Source organism: Oncorhynchus nerka, linkage group LG24 (genome assembly GCF_034236695.1).
Source record: "Oncorhynchus nerka isolate Pitt River linkage group LG24, Oner_Uvic_2.0, whole genome shotgun sequence".
Classification (NCBI taxonomy): domain Eukaryota; kingdom Metazoa; phylum Chordata; class Actinopteri; order Salmoniformes; family Salmonidae; genus Oncorhynchus; species Oncorhynchus nerka.
The window spans coordinates 48,443,883-48,468,752 of NC_088419.1; the positions used below are offsets into that span (position 1 = coordinate 48,443,883).

A 24,870-nucleotide genomic window follows, 5' to 3' on the forward strand; every position below is an offset into this window, starting at 1 on the left:
GTAGATGAAGGCATGAAACATTCAAGCCCATGTCAAAACATACTAGCCCAAGTCATATCCAATAATGGCCATTTCTAGGCTACAAAGTGTAAGACATCATTAGACCTTTCACAGGACAAAAACATGCAACATAAAAGTGCAGAATGAATCTAAACTACAGACACACTACACAACAGGACAGTCTCAAACCTAGGTATTTAGCCTATTTGCACAGCTGTTCAAAGAACTTGCCTGAAAAGCAATCGACAACCAACTTAGCACAAACTGCCGTTTAAAGTCTTACCCGTTCAGATGCAGTCTCCTTGATGACCGAAAACTCATACCTGTTCATAGACCTTATCTGAATAAAAACACACTGTAGCAGCACTGATTTCAATCCATAATTTGCAGCCAGTCAAAAGAAAACCCAACCCGAAAACAGTTGAACAAAGGCCTTCAAGTCTGAACCTGCTACTGCATAATGATGGGTGCGAGTGACTTCTGAACGAGTTCAGCTCAGTATTGCCACATCCTTCCAGTGAAAGCTGATTTTTCTATTATCTAAAAGGAAGTGGCTTCGTGTTGAAATAGTGTGACACGTCATAGTGGGTGACGTAAGGGCACACGCCTTCTGCACTAACAGTCAGCGGAGCAATAAATCCTTTTCCCGTATTTAAAAACACAAGCTGAGAGTAGCTAGGCTAGACTGAAATGAAAGATACAGATCCTTTACATATGATCGTAGCTTGAAGACATAATTACATTACAGTGCAGAGAAAGTCTGAGAAGCCCAGGTGTGTGGTGATGCCAGAGCTGCTCAAACCCAGCCCATCGAGTGTTCTCAGACAGGGAGTAGAGGTTCAAACTTCCTATTCCCCCAAGGCTATGGATCCACAACAGTACAGATCACATGGTATGCCACTTGATGTTCAGCACAAGAATATACAAAATCAACACGTCATCGTTTGCGAAAGCTAGACTTGGGCTCAATCCCAATACCCACCCCAAACAAAGTGAAATGCAGACTTCCTATTCAAGGGGTGATCAAAAAGGCCCATAAAGCTCTGCGTCCCAAGGCTCTAAAGTTGCTTCAGGAAGATGGCTGACAAAAATGTAAGTTATTATAGCTTCATAACAAATCATGTAAAAAACTTTTAAAAAATAAAGTACAGTTCAGAGGAATATGTTAATTAACGTAAAGAAAAACAATGCATACATGTCAAATTTCCCAAAATCGCCATTTAACAAGCTAGCCAACTAGCTTGCTCTTTGGGCATATGCCATTTCTATGAATTGTAATTAGTCTTTGTTTTAGGGACTGCAGCAACCCAGCAAGTCATCTTGTGAAACCCAGAGGATGTAAATAATCTAACTAGCTAGCTAAAGGATTTAATGCAAATTGAATGTCCAATTATGTAAGCTTTCCATGCTGTTCATTAAAAAAATATTTCAAACTCAATAACTAGTCATGGTTCTTTATTTGTAGTGATTTTAGAGATTGAAGATATTTGCCAATGCAGGTAACGTAGCAGTAGCTAACTATTTTCATGCTTATTGTGCAGAGGTTAAAAATACCTGTATGCTATGGCTGTGTAGCCGATTGGTGTATGGACCTGAAAACATTTGGCATAAATAGCCTAGTTCAGAACAGGGGTTTTAATTGTTCTAACTACAATGCTTCCACTGGTTATGACTGAGTGAAGGAAATGTTACATGTCAAACAGCTATGGGATGAAAGTCCTGCTTCAGTACTACTCCACACCGAACCACAGCGAGAAGATGGGTACATTGGTACAGGCACATTGTTGTTTTGCTGTTCTCATTTGTTGCGCATATAGTAAATACGTATTTGTTCCATGGGAAATAAGGAAAGCTATTATTGCCACCACTACAGGCATTGTGAAAAACAAGGCTCGTCATCATTCAATTGTGGTATTCGTTCGTCCCATTAAGCCCAATTTTGCTCTCCCTACCACTAGTTGTTCCGTTTAAGTGCCACTCCCCCACAGAGGGACACTCGAGGGGGGGTTGCCAGAAGAACAGGCTCATGGTGAACAACTATAGTCAAGGTTTTCCCTAGTTAGTCCACTGTTCTATTTGAGATACTGCTGCGACAATCGTTAAAAAGACACTGGGATCCATTGCCCCTGGCAACAAAGGCAGGGCCACCCCCTTGACGGACACACACTTCATAAATCTAAGCCAATTTGATTTGTCACATGCGCCGAATACAACAGGTGTTGACATTACAGTGAAATGCTTACTTACAAGCCCTTAACATTTATTTTTCTTAACTGCATTGTTGGTTAAGTAAAAAAAAAAAAAAAAAAAAAGGAAAATAAGAAAGAAAACTAACAAATAATTAAAGAGCAGCAGTAAAATAACAATAGCGAGGCTGTATACAGGGGGGTACCGGTACAGAGTGAATGTGCGGGGGCACCGGTTAGTCAAGGTAATATGTACATGTAGGTAGGGGTAGAGTGACTATGCATGCATAAACAGAACAGCAGCAGCGTAAGAGGGGTAGCCATTTGATTAGAAGGTTCTATTTTTTTTGCCAAAATGGCAATGAATACACAAGCAACATTTCGAACTGGGATATGTTTTACGTTACACCAGCAAGTATAACTATTTGCCAGAGATATTTTTTCAATATTGTGTTATATCACATGTGGGAAGCTAAAAAAGGCTAGCTATCTTGCTATGTGTTTGCTAGCCACTACTAGCAAGGGAAGGTGACTCTTCGCAATCGCCCCCTTGTGAATGGGAGTGAGACCGGCGAGGATATCATGTTACCAAAAGGTGTCTGGTATTCCAAAAATCCCACTCAACAGATTAGAGCTTGTAGTAAACCTTTACATGATATACATGAGCTGCCACTAATTGTCAACATGCCACTCACAGCTGTACGAAGTTCCAATTACACCATAGCCCTTTCAAAAACCTAGGCCTGGGATATGTCAGTTAGACCAAGTCTCTTCAGAAATAAGGCGGTCTAAAACATCAGTCAAGGACGATTGAGAAATTTAAAGCGAAGTAGACTGGATAACTACTTGCATCACTCAAGCTGTGTAAGTTACTTCCCTGGATGCCATTATCTCACTTCAGTTGGCAAAACCTTCAAATAATAAAACACTTTACAGTTTCAGGAAGCCTGTACCAGTAAACAGGCCTATTAGTGTGGAGGGTTAGGTGATACATGTCCCAGTCATACTCACATGACTAAGCCTGGGTGGGGGAGGGGCTGATATAGGAGTATAAAACAATGAAAGCAGGGTAATGGGAGCTCTTGAAAGCCCTGTGAAATCCCATTCCTTCCTTAACATGTTAGTGTGCAGACCATTGGGCCTGGGAATACTTTGAGAAAAACTAACCTACTTTATTTACAGACAGATCTATAGCCTGACCAAATGTGTTAATGTAAACAGTTGTCTGCATCTGACCAGATCTTACTCTACATTGAATTTACATTTCTTTCATAATACACCTGGCATTGGGTTTCACCTCATGGAGGCATGTTTTTGACGGTTAGATCATGCCACTGTGCTTTTCTTTAATGAAGAGAATGAGAATCTGCCTGTTCTATCTACCCGTTACAGAAGAGAGGAAACATGGGACAGAATGTGTATGCTTAGACTGATGGTAGAACTCGCAGGCCCTGCCACGTAGCACACGAATATGCACAGATGTTGTAGTGTGTGCTTTTGAGCATTGCTTGCCAACCAGTCATACAGTACTGCAGGCTATCAGTTCAGTTTGCTTTCCCAAGTGACGCAGCGGTCTAACACGGAACCCAAACCGGCTGCGCGCGTGCGCCATCGTGCATGCATGTATTTTGTACCCCCCCACACCAAACGCGATCATGACACGCAGGTTAAAATATCAAAACAAACTCAACCAATTATATTAATTTGGGGACAGGTCGAAAAGCATTAAACAAGTATGGCAATTTAGCTAGCTAGCTTGCAGTTGCTAGCTAATTTGTCCTATTTAGACAGCTTGCTGTTGCTAGCTAATTTGTCCTATTTAGCTAGCTTGCTGTTGCTAGCTAATTAGTCCTGGGATAAACAGTGAGTTATTTTACCTGAAATGCACAAGGTCCTCTACCCCGTCAATTAATCCACACATAAAACGGTCAACCGAATCGTTTCTAGTCATCTCTCCTCCTTCCAGGCCTTTTCCTTCTCTTGACATTAGATTGCGATTGGCAACTTTCATAATAGAAGTGCATTACCGCCACTGAACTCGTTCGTCTTTCAGTCACCCACGTGGGTATAACCAATGAGGAGATGGCACCTGCTTCTATAAACCAAATGAGACGGGAGAGTCAGGACTTGCAGCGCAATCTGCTTCACAAATAGAACTGACTTCTCCGCGAGCAGTGTGGGTGCAATAATTGAATAATATAGATTTCTAAATGTATTTGCAACGCGAGCGGTGTAGTCAGCCTGTAAGGTACTGCATCTCAGTGATTGAGGCGTCACTACAGACACCCTGGTTCGATTCCAGGCTGCATCACAACCCGGCCGTGATTGGGAGTCCCATAGGGCGGCGCACAATTGGCCCAGCGTCGTCCGGGTTTGGCCGGTGTAGGCCGTCATTGTAAATATGAATTTGCTCTTAACCTAGTTAAATGAAAAATTAAATCCATCAGGAAAGAATTCTGGACCATCTCACCATCTCAGTCCACTGTACATGTTACATGGGGCTAGTGAGGCCCTAATCACATTTTTCTAATGCAACTGCACATGAAACGCTTGGGAATGACTCATATTCAAGCAACCAATTTGTTGCATGCTAGAAGTTGTTTAAGGGCAATTGTGTTCTACTGAAGTAATTCACATTGTTATACGACATTGTTCAAGGCCAATTGCCATTGAGGTCTGTGCCAGTACAGATTACATGTTCACCTTATTGCCAACACCGTCAGCCGATATTAAATCAGCTGGAATGTATTGTATAGACATGTGAATATCTGACAATCATGTCAACTCTAAGCAATAGGCCTACAACTTTCTATATGTTTCTCTCCATTGAAAGGGCTCAAGTTAACACTTGTCCCATCCTTTGTACAAACTCGTACTACTGGAACAAGGTCCGGACCCTTTGTGGCAGTGTCCCCACCTAGACAAACAAGGAAGTCAGTGCCCCAATTATTATTATTATTTTTTAGTCTCCTATATCTGCTGGCATAGCAGAGGCCTTGAACCTTGGCCCACTACCTACGTGCTGAGAAAAGTATCAGTTTCTTTTCACCCAACTCAGCTAGCCCAGCACTAGACAGATTGAAAAGAAAACAAGACCGGAACAATACCAGCACATCTGTGACATAAGCCTATACAATCTCTTAGGTTGTAAATCGATAGTATGATATGATATCGCTGAATGGTGATAGTAACTTGTCATGTTAATCTGTTCTGACCACAATGTACTGTCTACGAGCACAAGTCCACTGAACAAACAGTGATACCCTCAGTGGTTGTGAACCTGATAATCGTAGGCTAATAGATTGTCCATTTGATAAGCCTCACAGACAAACATGGTCACGACTCTTGAGACATTGAGGACGTGCTCTACTGACTCCCTCTGGTAATGGGGTTAGACAGAGACCTTGATGACTAATCCTGATGGGAGTCAACAGCAGGCTAAAATCAGCAGTCGATACATTGAGGACGTCTGTTGGCGTCATAGTCACAAATGATTCAGTATTGACATTCACTTAGGGTTAAACCCTAATCACTAGAAAATAGGCACTGAATAGGCTGTGGACAGGTGCAGATAAAAAGCAGTGGAAAGCCACGCTTGCCCTACCTCGCCTCATCCCCTGCCCGAGGAGGATCCGCAGGATCCTGGTTGTCCCACTGGCTCTTCCCCCTCTCCATGACCAGCCAAGCTTGTCCTAACCCGCTTCTTCAGTTGCTACAGAGAGTGCCGGTCTGAACACAAGCAGCGTTTGTGAAAAATAGTGAGCTTTTTGCCCTCTGCTCTGGACCCGGGAGCAATGGCAGGCAGTCAAAAGGGTGTAAAGGTCTTTCTAGCTTTTATTGATGCATTTCAAAACGTGGAAGGGTTAGAAGAGCAGCAGCACACAGAGTGGGTTTGAAAAAAAGAAAAAGAAAAGATGGCTGGGTTCCAAGAGGCACTGTCCCTCACGCTGCGTCATCCTCCGATATTTGGTCAACTGGCATTAGCTTGGAAACAGCTGACAGTGGGAAGTGGGGGAATAACACCAGCCTCTATTCTCACTACAGGAATAACACCAGCCTCTCTTCTCAACACAGCATGAAATGGCTTCAAATGACACTGTCAGCTGAATGGCAGTCAACTTCAGAATGCCTGAAGGGAAATGGCTACAAAGCAACGAGTACAATGAGCATATTAAATGGTTGACTTATCCTCTTTGTAGAGGTCATACACAGAACCAAAATACACATGGACAATGGCACCTGTTAAAAATGACACCTTTCAGGGTCAGGAGGTCAAATAAACCCCATAGGTTCATCCAATTTCAGTGCAAGGTCAATAGGTTAAATGCACTGTGTTTTACGACACAATTAGGGTCCTGAGGTAAATGGAAGGGCATTTCCACAGCATAAACCCGTATGCAAATGGCCAGCAGTCTTAAATAAACTCTTATGTAAATCCACATAAGACACCTATAATACAGGAGGTTACCAAACGGGCTGTGAAAAAGTGTCAAATGCAAAAGGATCACTTTTTTTAAGCATGTGTGTGGTTCACATTTCTTCAGGGTAATTACATAGGCTAAATAACATTGGCATGATCAAGCGAGTCGTCAAGACTTGGTGGTAGTGTGCAACAAAGACACAGATTTGCTAATGAGCTGATGAGGTCTTCCGCATCATCAGGCCCTTTTGCTGACCACGTCAATTCAATGACATTTGAAATTGAAATCACTTCACTTGCATGGCAAAAGGTGGATTAAAATATAGCTTAAAGACATCCAGTCAACTTTGTACTGTAATGCCGCCAAGTAGGCAAGAGGTCGCTACCAGCCACTTCTCTGCTGAAAAACCACAGTCCATTATGTAATGTCTGCACACACCATTTTACCTGTGCACGCATTGTATGAGCTTGGACCAACAATAACTCCCTATCGACTTGATGTCTCCCTTTATCCGCTTCAGGTTTAAAAATCACCGGATAACATTTATAGTGACTGCTATGGTCACATGGGGGTGCGAGGGCTTATCGCAAAAAGCTTTTACCAGTGCCATTCCTGAAAGAATCCCGACACCTAAAATACACTTCCTAGTATCAAACAAAACACCCAGCCTTCTAATAAGAGGCTGTCGTTGAGATGAGCATATCAGTTTGTACAGACGATGTGCGGCTGGGCACAGAGTTATGGAACTGGTAGTACACTGTACCCGCATTGAGCGGGTGTACAATATCATCAAGTCTGCAAAAGCAGCTGCATTGCATAAGCTAAAGGGCATTTATATGAGTGGACTAGATACCCCCCCTTCTATGGTAAACAGAGAGCAGTGGTGGGGAAACGGGTTACCCACTGGTCAGTTCTTGTGTTCCCAACATGGCATTTCAGAGCCCCGGGCTGAGAAATGGATCTTACAGCGCAAGGCAGTAAAAAAAACAGCTTGTGCTCCTGGACTTGACATTCTTGAGTCGTGTGTCTGTAATGCAAATTTCTGTTAATGCATATTATTCTAGGCACATGGCTCTGCACAGAATGTGTGCATCTGCCCTATAACTTCAACCTCAAAATGTTCTAACTTTTACATGTGTTATATTCACATGCAAAGACTGGCTTAATTGTTATGGGCCATGACAAATACATCAGTTCAATGAGGAGTATATTGTCCGGTTATGAACAGCATGAATGCACCATCTAGTGGACAACAGAAAAAGTTGTACAGCCCAGTCAGTCATGTGAACTGCAGATTTTCTATCGTCCAATCATATCGAGTTTAGTCATATGCAAAGATCAGATGACTAAGGCTGGGCTTTTTGGAGCTTTTTAAAAGAAAGACTTTTCAGTGCTCAGATTAAAAACAAGGGAAAGTACAGACTCCAAAGCATTCGCACATAGCCAAACCATACGTTAATATTTTTTACAGGGATTTTTCTTCCATATGAAATCCTTAGGTGAGATTTTTAAATTAATTTTAGGGATGAAAAAGTGTCAATTTAACCACAAAAATCAGATATAAATGTAGAAAGGACAAATGGACATATATCCTTTCAGAAATAACATTCACCAAAATAAATGCTAGTGTCAAGGAGAACTGAACATTTAAAAAAATGAGCAGTATTTTATTGTTTGAGCAAAAGAACAGCATTAGCCATGGCACAATTCAGAGAATTGCAGGAGATTTGCTTAAAAAACACCAACAATTTCTCTCAGCTCCATAGAAAATGTGTAGAATTGCGGGAAAGTGGCTTAAAATGCTAAATGTGTCTCTACACCGCCAAGAGGGGGGCCTCAAATTCAGACAGGCTGACAGGGTACACCACCCAAGTCGCCTTTTGATCCAGAAAAAAATCTATTGTACAAAATAACTCCAAGGCTAACAATAGAATCCAAAAAAACAAATCCAATATATCAACACAAGTTAACATCTCAGTAACAATTCCAAGTGACTATGCCAAATCAACTATAAGTCCCAGCAATGGGCTAGAACAAAATAAAGTCAGACACTCCAAGTGATTTGGCCTGTGAGGGAGTCGCTTTGCTCTGCAGCAGAGTGGTCAAGAAAAGACAAGTCACCAGAGACTGGGGCCAAACAACAACAAGCGGCTTGTGGCGTGCCGCCAGGCCCAGGGCTTGCAGAACAGTGTGCGTTTGTGAGAGTCATGTGGCCCATGCATGCAGGGCTCTCGCCACTTCCTCCACGTTCAGCTGACCGAGACAGAAGGCCTTTCTTCCACCATTGCCTCATGATAGTTCAACAGTAGGAAATTCAACAGCAGGAAATTCCCACCACCAGGCAGGAAATTCTCACCTGGCTCCTGGGTAAGCCAGTGTCCACCTTAATGTTCAGATGGTACTGTACAGATTAGTCACGTGAACAACAGTGTTTAAAGACTTGTGTATAGTTTGGAGAGACAGCTAGAACTATGAGGAATTTACCAGAAGTGAAAAGGTTCCCGGGTGAAAAAGGAAAGAACATTTCTTGACTTTGTGAACAAAGTCTAGGAGAGTGCTCATTAGCACTGTGCTGGGAGGCGACACACATGCCCCTTTAACCATAACCCTGACTTAACCATAACCTCAGGTTTAACTATAAACCCCACTCAAGCCTGCAGATGTGGCCCTCTCCCTTTAATTTAAAAAGTTAGGCCTACTCCCATTGGCATGCAAAACAGCTGGTAATTTAGGCCTTTCTTGGCCACTGGTTGTGCACTCCTTTCAAATGGACGCCGGCACTGCAGCCTCTCCCTGTCTATTCCTAGCTTCAATGTAGTACTACTAGACTTACAAAACTAGGTTTCCTTCAACAAGCTTCTCTCGTAGACAAGTCCGTACATGTTATCACTGTACATTAACAACCTGAGAGACGACCCCCATTAATGTCACATTCCATAGCTCGCTAAGAGCGGAGGAGATAGCGGCCCAGGGCTCATGGGGGGGGGGGGGGTGTAGCACGGTTCCTATTGGATGGGGCTTAAACAGCGATATGTTATGGCCTTTATATAACGAGAGACCCCCTGTGGGTGACCCAAGGAGACTAAAAATAGAGTTCTCAAAGAAAACGTGTCCCCGGTATGTCTCCCATACGTGTCCCCGACATGTCTCCTCTGCTGTAACACCGGTCTGTGGTTATTCTCAGAGCAGGATCATCCCTGCCATTAGGAGGATAAGTAAATAGTAGTCTCCTTCTGACCCACATGGAGGAGCAGGAGGACGATGAGGTAACGCATTTTCATCTGCGAGAGGCAATGATGAGATTAAGAACTGTCCAGAAGAACCCAAGCATTGGAACATGAAATGAGTTTCCATACAGCTCACCACACATCGCTTTCAGCTACTTGGTGGTGTAATGCCAATATTCTGGACCTGTTTTGAATGTAAAGAAAACACCTTTCCTTGACTGTAAGCATGTGTATACAAAAACATTGCCTGGATGTTTACCTAGCTGTTTTCCTTTACTCATAATTGACACATTTAAGAAAAAAGATGTTTAAAAAAATAAATAACAGCAACTCTGTGAAATTAATTCCTGATCTGTTGTACTCTGTATCATGACGTCAAAGCATCCTCTAGCTGTAGTACAGGAATACACTTGTCTAAATTGCGACCTAATTACAAAGTGTTACTCCCAAAACTAGCTAGCTAATTCTATAGGAAGTTCTATGCAATAAAATACATTGTTTAAATTAACTTAGGTCCAGCTGTTTGCACAATAATGTTCCTATTTGAGACACTTCTACTAGCTGACAAGCATTTGAGACAGCAGATAAATGATTACCTTTTACAATGTGGTCAATAACTTACATCTTTTACTAGACACAGGATGTCACCTAGGAGGCAGCTAGCTAACTAAACAAAAACATAAAATGCAACATGTAAAGTATTGGTCCCATGTTTCATAAGCTGAAATAAAAGATACCAGAAATGTTCCATCCGCACAAAAATTGTATGTCTAAATTTGTTTACATCTATTAGTGACCATTTCTCATTTGGCAAGATAATCCATACCCCTGTGTAGCATATCAAGAAGCTGATTAAACAGCATGATCATTACACAGGTACACCTTGTACTGTGGACAATAAAAGGCCACTAAAATGTGCAGTTTTGTCACAACACAATGTCACAGATCAAGTTTTGATGGAGCATGCAATTGGCATGCTGACTACAGGAATGTCCAACAGAGCTGTTGCCAGAGAATTCAATGATAATTTCTCTACAATAAGCCACCAACATATTTTAGAGAATTTGGCAGTACATTCAACCGGCCAACCACAGACCACATGTAGACGCCAGCCAAGGATCTCCACATCCAGCGCCTTCACCCGCAGGATAGTCTGAGGGCGAGGGCGTGCTGAGGAGCATTTCTGTTAGTAATAATGCACATTTCGAGATTAAAACGAATGCTGATTGGCTGGACATGGCTCCCAAATGAATGGGCCTATGCCGTCCCAGGCCCATGGCTACACCCCTGCCTAGTCATGTGAAATCCATAGTCTAATGCAGTCATTTCAATTGACTGATTTCCATCTATGAACTGCAACTCAGTAAAATCTTTGAAATTGTTCCGTTTATATTTGTGTTAAGTATAGTTCCCTAGTTGTGCTAGGTTTAACGTTAGCCAGTTCAATTCCAGCATGTTAACGTAGTCCCGCGAGAGTGCACAGAGCGACCCATTACAGTAGCCACCACTCGGAAGAACCTTAACGTCTCAAGTAATAACTATAAAAAGTTATTCAGGGCAAGTGCTTAATGCAACAATATAACGTAACTAATTGTATGTTGTATTGAATTCCAAACGTTGTTTCTTATAAGAAGCGAAAAGCCAGCTAGCCAAGTTAGCATCTCTATTAACACATCCACCCACTGCTAGAGGGCTCGCGGCGTGATAGTGGTTTAGGTAGAGAACAGTTATATTTACCTTTCTTTCATGAAGTGCTTGATTCTAAAGATTGCCTTTTCATCTATTTTTCTTATGAAGGTTTTCAACCTCTCTCGCTTGTTTTCGAGCATTCTTCTGCCAACCGGTGTTCGGGTATAAGACTCGAAACGCCGCTCCACCAGAAATATTGCACGCCGAGTCTTTGGATTTGTTTAGCTTCTGCTTTTTTTTCTTTCTCCAACTCCATCTAGCTATGCTGATAGGGGAAATGAGCTCAAATCGGACGAAGCCTATCGACCAATGGGAGGAGGCAACTTCTTTAAAAAAAAATGATCATGTCAGACCAATTCTCCAATCAAATCGCGGTACATGACTCCTCGTCTCCGCCCATTGCCTTTTATGGGACACCAAACCTGCGTCCTTCTGTTAATGGGTTATCAAATCGAGAGGGTGTGGTCCCTCGAGAGTTCGCCAGAGTCTTTGATGCTATTCCATCTGGAACTCTCATGTCGTTCAGAGATGTTACCAGACCTCACCTTCTTGACCTTCCCTCGCTTAATCCAGTTGACTCTCCAATAAGAGAAATGTGTTTCTCCTTGCTCCCTCAAAACAACATATCTGTATGTGCTTTAGTTCAAAGGGATATTGCATCTATTCCTTAAGTCACAACTTCCTGGAATACATTTGTCAATAATATCTGTTGTGAAAAAAGTCTGGTTATTACCACACAAATACCTGCTTGTTAACAAGGTCAAAGTGGTCTCTTTCAGAATGAACAGTTTTGCATTTATTTTGGCATTGTCTACATTATGGCAAAGATATTTATAGTTTTATAATTGTTAATATTCTTGATGACTTGTTTTTTTATGGGAGAATGTGCTGCTCGGTTTCCTTAACTATAATAAGGATAAAGAAAAACAATTTTACCTCGTGAATCTAATTGTGCAATGGCAAATGTAAAGTTAAATTCACTAATAAAAAAAACACTCTTCCGTGTTTTCTATAAGGAATTTGAGCAGTACATTAAGACCATTCTACATTATTCTAATAAGAAAGCTGATAAAACAATCAATGTGTGTGTATCTTTTAAGGTCATGTATAATCTGTAATTTGTTGTATCCCCTAGCATATGTTATCATCATCTGTTTGTATACTTCTTGTATGTATACTGGTGTTAAAAAAATAAATAAACACATGCTGGCCCTGTATCCAGCGATTGTACCAGCGAGGTTGCTTCAATTAATGATTTTAAAAAGACAGATGTAGCCTATGACAACATACAGTATATAGCCTAGAAAACCACACTTTCGCTTATCAGCAATATTGTGCTGCACGTGTTACATGACATTTCATATAATTAAGTACATATATTTGGTTGTTAAAAAAACAAAAAATGTTTGAAAAAAATATCCTGTCAAGAGGACTGTAATTACAGGTAGTAAGTAGACTATTTTATGACTAATTATGACTTATTACTGCTACTAAGGGCTATGAACCTGGGTTGACCAGCGCTGCTACAGGTCGTTTTTTAATGTGCAAATTCCCAAAACATTCAAATACATTCAAGAACATACCGGCCCTACAGTATATTATGTGCATCCTATGTAGACTGGCTTCTGCTTATACATTGTTGTGGATGTTATTTAAGGGCACTACAGTGTATTCCGAAAGTATTCTGACCCCTTCCCTTTTTTCCCTCCAATTTCTTACGTTACAGCCTTATTCTACAATGGATGAAATATGTTTCCTAATCAATCTACACACAATACCCCATAATGTCAAAGCGAAAACAGGTTTTTAGAAGTTTTTGCTAATTTAATACAAATAAAAAACAGAAATACCTTATTTACATAAGTATTCAGACCCTTTGCTATGAGACTCAAATTTGAGCTCTGGTGCATCCTGTTTCCATTGATCATCCTTGAGATGTTTCTACAACTTTATTGGAGTCCTGTGGAGAAGAATGGGAGAAACTCCAAATTGACAGGTGTGCCAAGCATGTAGCGTCATACCCAAGAAGACTCATGGCTGTAATCGCTGCCAAAGGCGCTTCAACAAAGCACTGAGTAAAGGGTCTGAAAACTTATGTAAATGTGATATTTCATTTTTTAATTTGTAATATATGTGCTTTTTTCTCGTTCATTATGGAGTATTGTGTGTAGATTGATGAAAACTAAAACAATTTAATAAATTTTAGAAAAACGCTGTAACTTAAAAAAAAAATGAAAATTCAAGGGGTCGTAATACTTTCCAAATGCACTGTATCTAACGGGGGCACAACTTTGACTTGGGAATCATGTCCCCCCCACATTCTCAAATTGCATTTTTATCCTCCCCAGTTTTATCGTTGCAATGTGATACAAAAAGCTTTAGGACCATGCGGACTCCTCTGAGCAGTCGGGTAGGCTGTTTGGAGTGTTCAGCAGACTAGATTTAGGACTGCGTGGACACCACAGAGTGGGCTGACAGGCTGTGCGATGGCAAAGCTTCTGGAAGGCTGGCTGGATCAGCACGGTTGAGTTGAGCATAGTTCAGTGTGTATGTGTGGTGCTTTTTCACCGAGCTGTAAAAGCAAGCATGGCAGAAACTGGCTACTCTTTAGTTGGCTGATGTAGCTGGCAAGGTAACTGCTATTTAACTTAAAAAATAAATAATTTAATAGTATTTATTCGCAGTGCTGAGCTAGTATTGTAATTGACAAGTAACATTAGCTAATGTCTCACCCCCTCTCGAATGATGTGAATGAAAAAGATACTCTTGCTAGTAGCTACCACAGCCAGATCAGTGCTAGCCTCTGTCAAGTATCGATATAAATGAACTTGACTAGCTTTCACCAGTTGATGTACTGTTAGAGAGCTTGCCAAAAGTTGGCTAACGTTAGCTATTCTTTACCTCAATCACACTAGACCTGAATCAAAACGATTGATATTCTGATGTTTTTTGTGCAATGTGAGTTTTATTCGTCAGTATGGCAAAATAGCGTTATTGATCTGTCAGTTTCCCTAGCCAATTCCCTACTTTTCACACTGACATAGTAATAAACAGCTGTTCGAATCCCTCCCACTACCACAAGAACTGGTCCCAAACCCAACCGTCCTGCAATGTTATTTTAGGCATGTGAGACGCAGCTCACTTGCCAGCCATGGTGCCAGCAATCTTGTGCCCTATAGGCAATATCAAATGCGCAAAAATAACTTAAATAGGTTAAATGACCAGGGATTCTCACATGGCCTGTAATGGTTTTCCTCCTCTTCGTCTGAAGAGGAGGTGTAGCAAGGATCGGACCAAGATGCGGCGTGGTAAGTGTCCATGGTTGTTTATTTAAAAACATGAACTGAACACTCAATGAATACAAAACAATAACCGTGAACAAAACCGAAACAGTACCGTGTGGCGAACAAACACAGACACGGAAACAATCACCCACAAACACACAGTGAAACCCAGGCTACCTAAGTATGATTCTCAATCAGAGACAACTAATGACACCTGCCTCTGATTGAGAACCATACTAGGCCGAAACATAGAAATCCCCAAATCATAGAAAAACAAACAGACTGCCCACCCCAACTCATACCCTGTCCATACTAAATAATGACAAAACAAAGGAAATAAAGGTCAGAACGTGACATTTACAGACACTGTAGTAAACTACGGTCTAAATCATTTAAAATTGAATTTCATATTCAAGTTAACTGCCACTTGATTCTACACTCATGTAGGCAGCCTACTCTATTTCAATGAGACCACACATTCTAGGCGAACTTGAACTCTCACGTCCAACTAGGAGAGGTAGGCTACTGAATTCTGTTTGAATAATGCAAAAAAAGATGTACTTTTAATAAAAATAGGTAGGTCAAAGTATACAAAGAAGAAAGGAGTGTTTCCAAATGATCTGTAATAACCAAATAAGCTGCCTGCATGCCCGACCCCCACCAGTCTAGTCAATAAGTCAACTCTCTCCCAATACAATTTACTTCCCAATTCACACCTTTAATTTTTTTTAACTCCCCCACACCCCCTGCCAGGTTATGTCCCCCCACTTCTAAAGACAAAGTGGCTCCTCCACTATCTAGTATGTTTAATCTGTATGTGAGAAGTTCAATAGCTTTAAAAGCATTCACTTATGGTAATGTATTTCAACATAACAACCTCTAAAACAGTGGCTCCAAAAGCAATTACATGATGCCCTAAAAAAATGTGGCTAAAAGCAAATAGAGTCAGCTGCATCGAGTCTTAATAGCTCATGAATTCAAATAATTAACTTCAATGGTTATGAATGGATCAAAAAGACTAGTGATTCACAAGACTGCAGAGGCAGTCAAAATGTCAGTTGGTGACTTTTGTCTTTCGACCACAGGATATTTACAGCCACACTGGACTGTGGCCAGTGACCACTGTCCGTTGCTCTCCCTTCCCCCACTTCCTGTGGAGACAGCAACTGCAGCACCAAATGGTCATGATACACTTTTTCTTCTGACCCATAGCAATTCACAGTACTTGCTATTTCACCCTAATTTCTCAACTTTGTAATCCCCTGAGAGCTTTCCTATAGCCTAATACAGGAAGTCCATCTGTCTCCTTATAAAAATGCTGAGATTTTTTACAAAAACCAGCTATGACTCAAACAGACAGTGAAAAGGTTTTCGTGGCAGGCCAGCTCATATGACTGTATTTAGGAACCATCTCCCCAGCCAGCATATAACGTTCTGAGAACCATATGTTTCTTACAGCTTGGTGAGAGTGTGGTTGTCCTGTGGTTATTTTACATACAACCTTCCCAACTTTCTGGAAATGGTGCAGGATAGTTGCTTGGCTTTGGATCATTCTAAGCATATTTAAGGACTTGACATTTGACACTGACTTGACATTTAATTGTCTTATTGGAAATGTTCTAGGATCGTTCTCCAAATAGCTTCACCTTGGGAATGTTCTCAAATGGTTCCCAGAACGTTAAGGAAAAACATTCTTCGGTTATCCAAATGGCTACACCTTGGGAATGTTCTCAAAGTAGCCACCATTTGCCTTGATGACAGCTTTGCCCAGTCTTGGCATTTTCTCAACCAGATTCATGAGGTAGTCACCTAGAATGCTTTTCCAACAGTCTTGAAGGAGTTCTTACATATGCTGAGCACTTGTTGGCTGCTTTTCCTTCACTCTGCAGTCCAACTCATCCCAAACCATCTCAATTGGGTTGAGGTCAGGTGATTGTCGAGGCCAGGTCATATGATGCAGCACTTCATCACTCTTATTCTTGGTCAAATAGCCCTTACACAGCCTGGAGGTGGGTTTTGGGTTGTTGTCCTGTTGAAAATGAAATGATAGTGGGACTAAGCGTAAACCAGATGGGATGGCGTATCGCTGCAGAATGCTGTGTTAGCCATGCTGGTTAACAGTGCCTTGAATTCAAAATAAATCAAATACAGTGTCACCAGCAAAGCACCCCCACACCATCACACCTCCTCCTTCATGCTTCACGGTGGGAACCACACATGCGGAGATCATTCGTTCACCTACTCTGCGTCTCACAAAGACATGGTGCTTGGAACCAAAAATCTCAAATTTGGACTCATCAGACCAAGGACAGATTTCCACGGTCAGTCTAATGTCCATTGCTCCTGTTTCTTCTTATTATTGGTGTCCTTTATTAGTGTTTTCTTTGCAGCAATTCAACTATGAAGGCCTGATTCACGCAGTCTCCTTTGAACAGTTGATGTTGAAATGTGTCTGTTACTTGAACTTTTTTTGGGCTGCAATCTGAGGTGCAGTTAATTGCCGATTTCTGAGGCTGGTAACTAACAAACTTATCCTCTGCAGCAGAGGTAACTCTGGATCTAATTTGCAATCTTTCCAGCTTCAGTTTGAAATTATTGTGTTCCTCTTGCTGTGGTACGTACTCTGAACAACAGTGTCCTGACGATTGAGTGCATTTTCTATGCCAGGTGAATAAGCTCATTGTTATGGATGTATCCAAATAAATAACTTTCACTTGAAAACAACTTAAACAAATGCAAATGCAGCTACTTTGCTGTTATTCTTGCTGCACTTGTTTTTGTTTGAATGTGACTAAGTTAGCCGTGGTTGGCTTGATAGCAAGCGAGGGATAAGAGCGTTGCCAGCCAGTATGGCAGTGGAACATTTAGAATGAACGACTGGGTTGCGTCCATAGATACAGAACAAAAATACTGAACGACTGGGCCGCGTCTCTAGCAACCCTAGATTTGTGTCGGTACTATATATTTTGGAAGGATGAAATGGTATGAATAAATGAATCAAAATAAAGTTGAATGAAAATACATCAATCATTATTTGAATGTGTTGGTAACCCGTTGTATAGTGATAATGCCCTCTAAGCCGTGTTTGGAGGATATATTGGCACGGTGTGCCTGCCCTCGATGAACAACACGTGCCAATATATCCTCCAAACACCGGCTTCTCTGGCATTATCACTTAATTTTTGTATATGCATGCAGCCTACTCAGTCTTACAGAGACTGGACTCTGTTTATCACGTTGATTACGCATCCTTGTGCTTTATTACAAATGCCAAGTCACTTACCCACTATTGCACCTTGTAACAAATGGTGGGTTGGACCTCACTTTATATGCGCATAAAGCTACATTTGTATGTGTTCTACAAAGACTACAAAGACCTTTTGGGTAAACTCCCTCTTTACCTCTGTAGTCTAGTCTCCTTTACCACCAGCAATTACCATACCCGGTCTGCTAGGTGGTTGCTACTTAAAGTCCCCAGGACATTTACAGTATTAGGCAAGACTGCTTTCTCATCTTGTGCACCAGAGGCATGCAATAGTCTACAATCCATGCTTCATCTAGATACGTTAGTATCATGGAATTAATAAAACAATTTGATAGGAGACTGTTACAGAGGAGTGTAAATGCTTTTTTTAGGCTGGATCATGTATTGTTGTTTGTTTTAATTATGTATTGTATTGATTGTTGATGCCTTCTTGGCCAGGACTCCCTTGAAAATGAGACTATGGGTCACAATAGGCTTTTCATGGTTAAATATAAAATAAAAAGAGAACAGAAGAAATTTTTTTTTTTTTAAATCCAGAAAATCACATTGTAGGATTTTTTATGAATTTATTTGCAAATTATGGTGGAAAATACGTATTTGGTCAATAACAAAAGTTTATCTCAATACTTTGTTATATACCCTTTGTTGGCAATGACAGAGGTCAAACGTTTTCTGTAAGTCTTCACAAGGTTTTCACACACTGTTGCTGGTATTTTGGCCCATTCCTCCCATGCAGATCTCCTCTAGAGCAGTGATGTTTTGGGGCTGTTGCTGGGCAACACGGACTTTCAACTCCCTCCAAAGATTTTCTATAGGGTTGAGATCTGGAGACTGGCTAGGCCACTCCAGGACCTTGAAATGCTTCTTACGAAGCCACTCCTTCGTTGCCCTGGCGGTGTGTTTGGGATCATTGTCATGCTGAAAGACTCAGCCACGTTTCATCTTCAATGCCCTTGCTGATGGAAGGTTTTCACTCAAAATCTCACGATACATGGCCCCATTCATTCTTTCTTTTACACGGATCAGTCATCCTGGTCCCTTTGCAGAAAAACAGCCCCAAAGCATGATGTTTCCACCCCCATGCTTCACAGTAGGTATGGTGTTCTTTGGATGCAACTCAGCATTCTTTGTCCTCCAAACACGACGAGTTGAGTTTTTACCAAAAAGTTATATTTTGGTTTAATCTGACCATATGACATTCTCCCAATCTTCTTCTGGATCATCCAAATGCTCTCTTGCAAACTTCAGACGGGCCTGGACATGTACTGGCTTAAGCAGGGGGACACATCTGTCACTGCAGCATTTGAGTCCCTGGCGGCGTAGTGTGTTACTGATGATAGGCTTTGTTACTTTGGTCCCAGCTCTCTGCAGGTCATTCACTAGGTCCCCCCCGTGTGGTTCTGGGATTTTTGCTCACCGTTCTTGTGATCATTTTGACCCCACGGGGTGAGATCTTGCGTGGAGCCCCAGATCGAGGGAGATTATCAGTGGTCTTGTATGTCTTCCATTTCCTAATAATTGCTCCCACCGTTGATTTCTTCAAACCAAGCTGCTTACCTATTGCAGATTCAGTCTTCCCAGCCTGGTGCAGGTCTACAATTTTGTTTCTGGTACTTTGACAGCTCTTTGTTCTTGGCCATAGTGGAGTTTGGAGTGTGACTGTTTAAGGTTGTGGACAGGTGTCTTTTATACTGATAACAAGTTCAAACAGGTGCCATTAATACAGGTAACGAGTGGAGGACAGAGGAGCCTCTTAAAGAAGAAGTTACAGGTCTGTGAGAGCCAGAAATCTTGCTTGTTTGTAGGTGACCAAATACTTATTTTCCACCACAATTTGCAAATAAATTCATAAAAGAATGATGATTTTTTGGATTTTTTCCTTCTCATTTTGTCTGTCATAGTTGAAGTGTACCAATGATGAAAATTACAGGCCTCTCTCATCTTTTTAAGTGGGAGAACATGCACAATTGGTGGCTGACTAAATACTTTTTTGCCCCACTGTAGTTCTTAGAATTAAGAAAACTTTCATACCATTTAATGTTATTATTTCATTATCTTCAAATAACATAAAATATCCATTCTCAGAGTGTTAATCGCCCAGTGCAGTCGAAAACATGATTTTCCTGTTTTATATAAACTCACTAGCAAGTTTATGAAGTACACCACCCCATTCACCAAAATGGATCGCTCCTAGAGACAGTGAGTCATGTGGCCGTGGCTTGTTATATAAAGTAAGCAGGCAGGCAGGGATCCAGTTACTGTTCGATTGAACGTTAGAACGGGCGGAACGAGTAAACCACGTGACTCAGAGCGGGATAATCATCGGCGTCAGGCACACCGAATGTAGTATCTCAGAAACAGCAGCCCTCCTGAGCTTTTCACACACACACACGACAGCATCTAAGGTTTACCGAGAATGGTGCGACAAACAAAACATCCAGTCAGCGGCAGTCCTGTCGGTGAAAACAGCTCATTGATGAAAGAGGTCGATGGAGAATAGCAAGATACCTGCACGCTAACAATAATGGTGTGGTAATGGTAATAATTATGGTGTGAATAATGGCAGCTCGGAACGCACAACTTGTCGATCCTTGTCACGGATGCGCTATTGCAGCAGACGTCCACCCCGGGTTCCACTCCTATCAGCTAAAAATAATAATAAGCGACTCCAGTGGACACACGATGACCAACACTGGACAATTGAGAAGTAGAAAAACATTGCCTGGAACATAACAGCGAGTTCAGTTTACTTAAGTGGCCTGCGCAGTCCCCAGACCTCAACCCAATAGAATATCTTTGGGCTGAGATGGAACGGGCTGTTCGCAGCATGACTGTACCGCCGTCAGATCTGCAGCAACTGTGTTATGCCGTCATTTCAGCATGGACCAACATCCCTGCGGAACGTTTCCGACACCTTGTAGAATGCCCCAAATAATTCAGGTTGTTCTGAAGGCAAAAGGGGGTCCAATCCTGTACTAGATGGGTGTACCTAATGAAATATATTTCCACAATATGAGGTTGGAATAATACTGTAAAATTGTAAAGATTATGACAATGCCCTTATAATTTGGTGTAATGTGCTGACCAGAACGCTCAGGTGCATCCGCGTGCGCCATCACGCTCATGCTGATTTTGTCTTCCCACACCAGACGAGATCAGGAGACGCAGGTTGAAATATAAAAACGAACTCTGAACCAACTATATTAATTTGGGGACAGGTTGAAAAGCATTAAACATTTAAGGCAATTTAGCTAGCTAGCTTGCTGTTGCTAGTTAATTTGTCCTGGGATATAAACATTGGGTTGTTATTTTACCTGAAATGTACAAGGTCCTCTATTCTGACAATTAAACCACGGATAAAAGGGTCAACCTAGTTAGTTTCTAGTAATCTCTCCTCCTTCCAGCTTCTTCTTCTTTGGACTTTATATGGCAGTTGGCAACCAACTTTAAGGTGCATTACCACCACCAACTGGACTGGAGTGTGAACCTCACTTCATCTTTCAATCACCCACGTGGGTATATGCTAAAAAAAACAATGAGGAGATGGGAGAGGCGGGAGTTGCAACGTTTCAAACGTCACAAGCGTCACAAATAGAACCAAGTTCTATTTTAGCAGTGTGGGCGCAATGATTGAATAACATGTATGTGTACATTTATTTTTGCAACGCTCACGCATGCAACGCGAGTGGTGTGGCCAGCATGTAAGAGCGGTTTGAAAAGACGACCTGAAATTTCAGCCTGTTTTGATGGGATGGCATTTTGGCCTGCCTGGTGACATGACCAGGTGGTAAACTAGACAAAAAGAGTTCCAAAGCTCTCTGCCAACAACAGATCGTTTTTCAGTTTTCCCTTCCCACTCAGACCACTCCTAGACAGTTGTAACTAAATTGTTGTTTGAGAAATTGCTCTTTGCTTAAAAGCTATTTGTTTCTTTTTCACAATTTTTATGAAAAACAATCACAATAAGGTACTTAAAGATACAATATGCAACTTCTTGGGTAAGCTGGCCAAATGCAGTTAGAAAGGTGAGTTATAGATCTGCCATTATCATTTAAAGCAAGTCTAAGAAGTGGTAGATTTGTTCTGTGAGCGCTATTTTTTTGTTTTGTACACCAGCTCCAAGCAGCTGAAAATACTGTATTTCATGTTATGGAAAATATATTTCATGGTTTAGATGGTAGTATAATTCTCTATTCACGTTTACTGCTTGTTTTGTTACATAAACTGAAATCAGGCTAACTTTTAGCGACCAGGAAATGGCGGAGCGATTTATGCATATTGCACCTTTAATTGTTACTCAGAAATTATATCATTGAGATAAAAACAACTGCATTGGAGCTTTAAATAAAACCTCCCAGGAAAACTTAAGGAACCAGAGTAAAACATTCTCAGAACTCCCTAAAACCTAAAAATAAAGTTAGGTTGTAGGGAGACTAAATGTTCACTTCTGTTCTCATAATGTAAAACAATTTATAAAATCAGTTTTACCAGTCAGGAAACGTATGGCTTCGTTCCCACAACCAATGTGAAACCAAAAACACATGTTCCCACAACTTCCAACGAACTAAATGTGCTAGCTGTGTCTTCACATAAGGAACAGAGGAGGCACTGTAATGCCACATGACACAGCAAACACTCCACACTCTAGCAATCTGGATGTCCGGCTGACAGGAAAACAAAGAGGGTGCTTGCAGTAGAGGATTAGGAAACAAGGCTTATAATAGAGCTGGGAGAGGTTGATGGGGATATGTTGAGGATATTGTGAAAAGGCATATAATGAAAATAAAGATCAGTTTTCATATGGGCGTAGTGGGGATTTTTGATAATTGCTCAGTGGAGTGGGTTCTTATGAAACATGGGGATATATTGTAATTTTCATTACATTTATATTCTTGTTCAGTGTTTTGGGCCTTACACATTTGATATCTATTTTTCCTACAGCACCAGTCATATTCTAGTAACGGTCAGGGCACAGTTCATCCCAGGCATTTGATTGGATAGGAACAACTGAGGAACTATGTTGCACCAACATGATAGAAAACAAAATACCATGGTAATAGCTCTATAAGACTTTGTTAGTATACAATAAACTGTATAGTCTATCAATATTGACCATGTGAGTCATAAAAATTTACATGCTCATATGATTTTGGCCTACGCAAATAATATTCACGATTTCAAGGAGGAAATAGCATGGGCACTCAGAGAAGGCCAATAGTTTAAAAAAAATATTTTAAACATGTACACTACATGACCAAAAGTATGTGGACACCTGCTCATCGAACATCTCATTCCAAAATCATGGGCATTAATATGGACTTGGTCCCCCCCTTTGCTGCTATAACAGCCTCCACTCTTCTGGCAAGGCTTTCCACTCGATGTTGGAACTTTGCTGCGGGGACTTGCTTCCATTCAACCACAAGAGCATTAGTGAGGTTGGGCACTGATGTTGGGCGATTAGGCCTGGCTCGCAGTTGGCGTTCCAATTCATCCCAGATGTTTGATGGGGTTGAGGTCAGGGCTCTGTGCAGGCCAGTCAAGTTCTTCCCTTCACTGGATCTAAGAGGCCTAGCCCGAACCATGAAAGACACCACGCCATTGGGGCGGCAGGGTAGCCTAGGGGTTAGAGCATTGGGCTATTAACCGAAAGGTTGCAAGTTCAAATCCCCGAGCTGACAAGGTACAAAATCTGTCATTCTGCCCCTGAACTTTCAGTTAACCCACTGTTCCTAGGCCGTCATTGAAAATAAGAATTTGTTCTTAACTGACTTGCCTAGTTAAATAAAGGTAAAAAAATATATAAAAATATTGATGGTGTGGAAAGGAACCCATGCAGGTGCCCACAAAGTTGTCAAAGCCACTAGTAAGGGGTTCTAAAAGACAGCCACCATGGATGCCCACTAGGTTTCCCTCTGAAAAAAACAAACTAAAAGAAAAACACCCAACAACTTAGGATAGGAAGTAAAAATAACATGGAGCAAAATGAACAGGGAAAACTCAGGCTTCTTTCAAACTTAAATAGGCTGCGCTTCAACTCTCAGCTCAGCTGCCGTGAAGCGTAGCTTTCCCCACATCTCTCAAGCTCAAATTGAGCACTGGGCCAGCCACTCTTAAATATCACCTGGGCCAGCACAGGTGAAAAACCTTCAGACCAACGAGATGACAAGCCAGAACAGGTGCAACAAATACTCACCAACGAATACTCACCAACGAAGTGAAACCAATCGGTGCGCCTCATGTGCCACCTCGAAATACAAATAGAAAAAACAAAACCTGTTACAATATGACCCTAAAGGGTCTGGCATGTAGTAGTCAATGACATTTCAGATTTATATATGTGTCACGCCCTGACCTTAGAGAGCTTTTTATACTCTATGTTGGTTAGGTCGGGGTGGGACATCTAGGTGATTATATTTCTATGTTGGCCTGGTATGGTTCCCAATCAGCTCCAATCAGTTCCCAATCAGCTGTTTATCGTTGTCTCTGATTGGGGATCACTATTTTGGCAGCCATTTCCCCTTTGTGGGATCTTGACTATGTATGCTATGTAGACTATGAGAGCCAGAAATCTTGCTTGTTTGTAGGTGACCAAATACTTATTTTCCACCATAATTTGCAAATAAATTCATTACAAATCCTACAATGTGATTTTCTAGATTTTTTTTCTCATTTTGTCTGTCATAGTTGAAGTGTACCTAAGATGAAAATTACAGGCCTCTCTCATCCTTTTTAAGTGGGAGAACTTGCACAATTGGTGGCTGACTAAATACTTTTTTGCCCCACTGTATAGGACAATTT

At 41.4% G+C, this 24,870-nt stretch overlaps 1 protein-coding gene across 4 annotated transcripts in view; it reads right to left on the reverse strand.

Annotated features, from left to right (window-relative positions):
* The window catches only part of LOC115108068 (GRAM domain-containing protein 2B-like), a 34,750-nt gene extending 10,358 nt beyond the window's left edge, over positions 1 to 24,392 (reverse strand). Inside the window, exon 1 of one of the 4 annotated variants that reach the window (XM_065008936.1) lies at positions 24,280 to 24,392. In XM_065008936.1, coding sequence (XP_064865008.1) covers positions 24,280 to 24,377 — 98 coding nt within the window. In that variant the 5' untranslated portion in view covers positions 24,378 to 24,392. Of the gene's footprint in view, positions 1 to 283; positions 527 to 5,790; positions 5,951 to 11,571; positions 11,790 to 24,279 lie in introns of those variants that run through there. The other 3 variants (XM_029631999.2, XM_029632000.2, XM_029632001.2) reach the window with 3 other exon arrangements.
* Between the last annotated feature and the right edge of the window lie 478 nt (positions 24,393 to 24,870).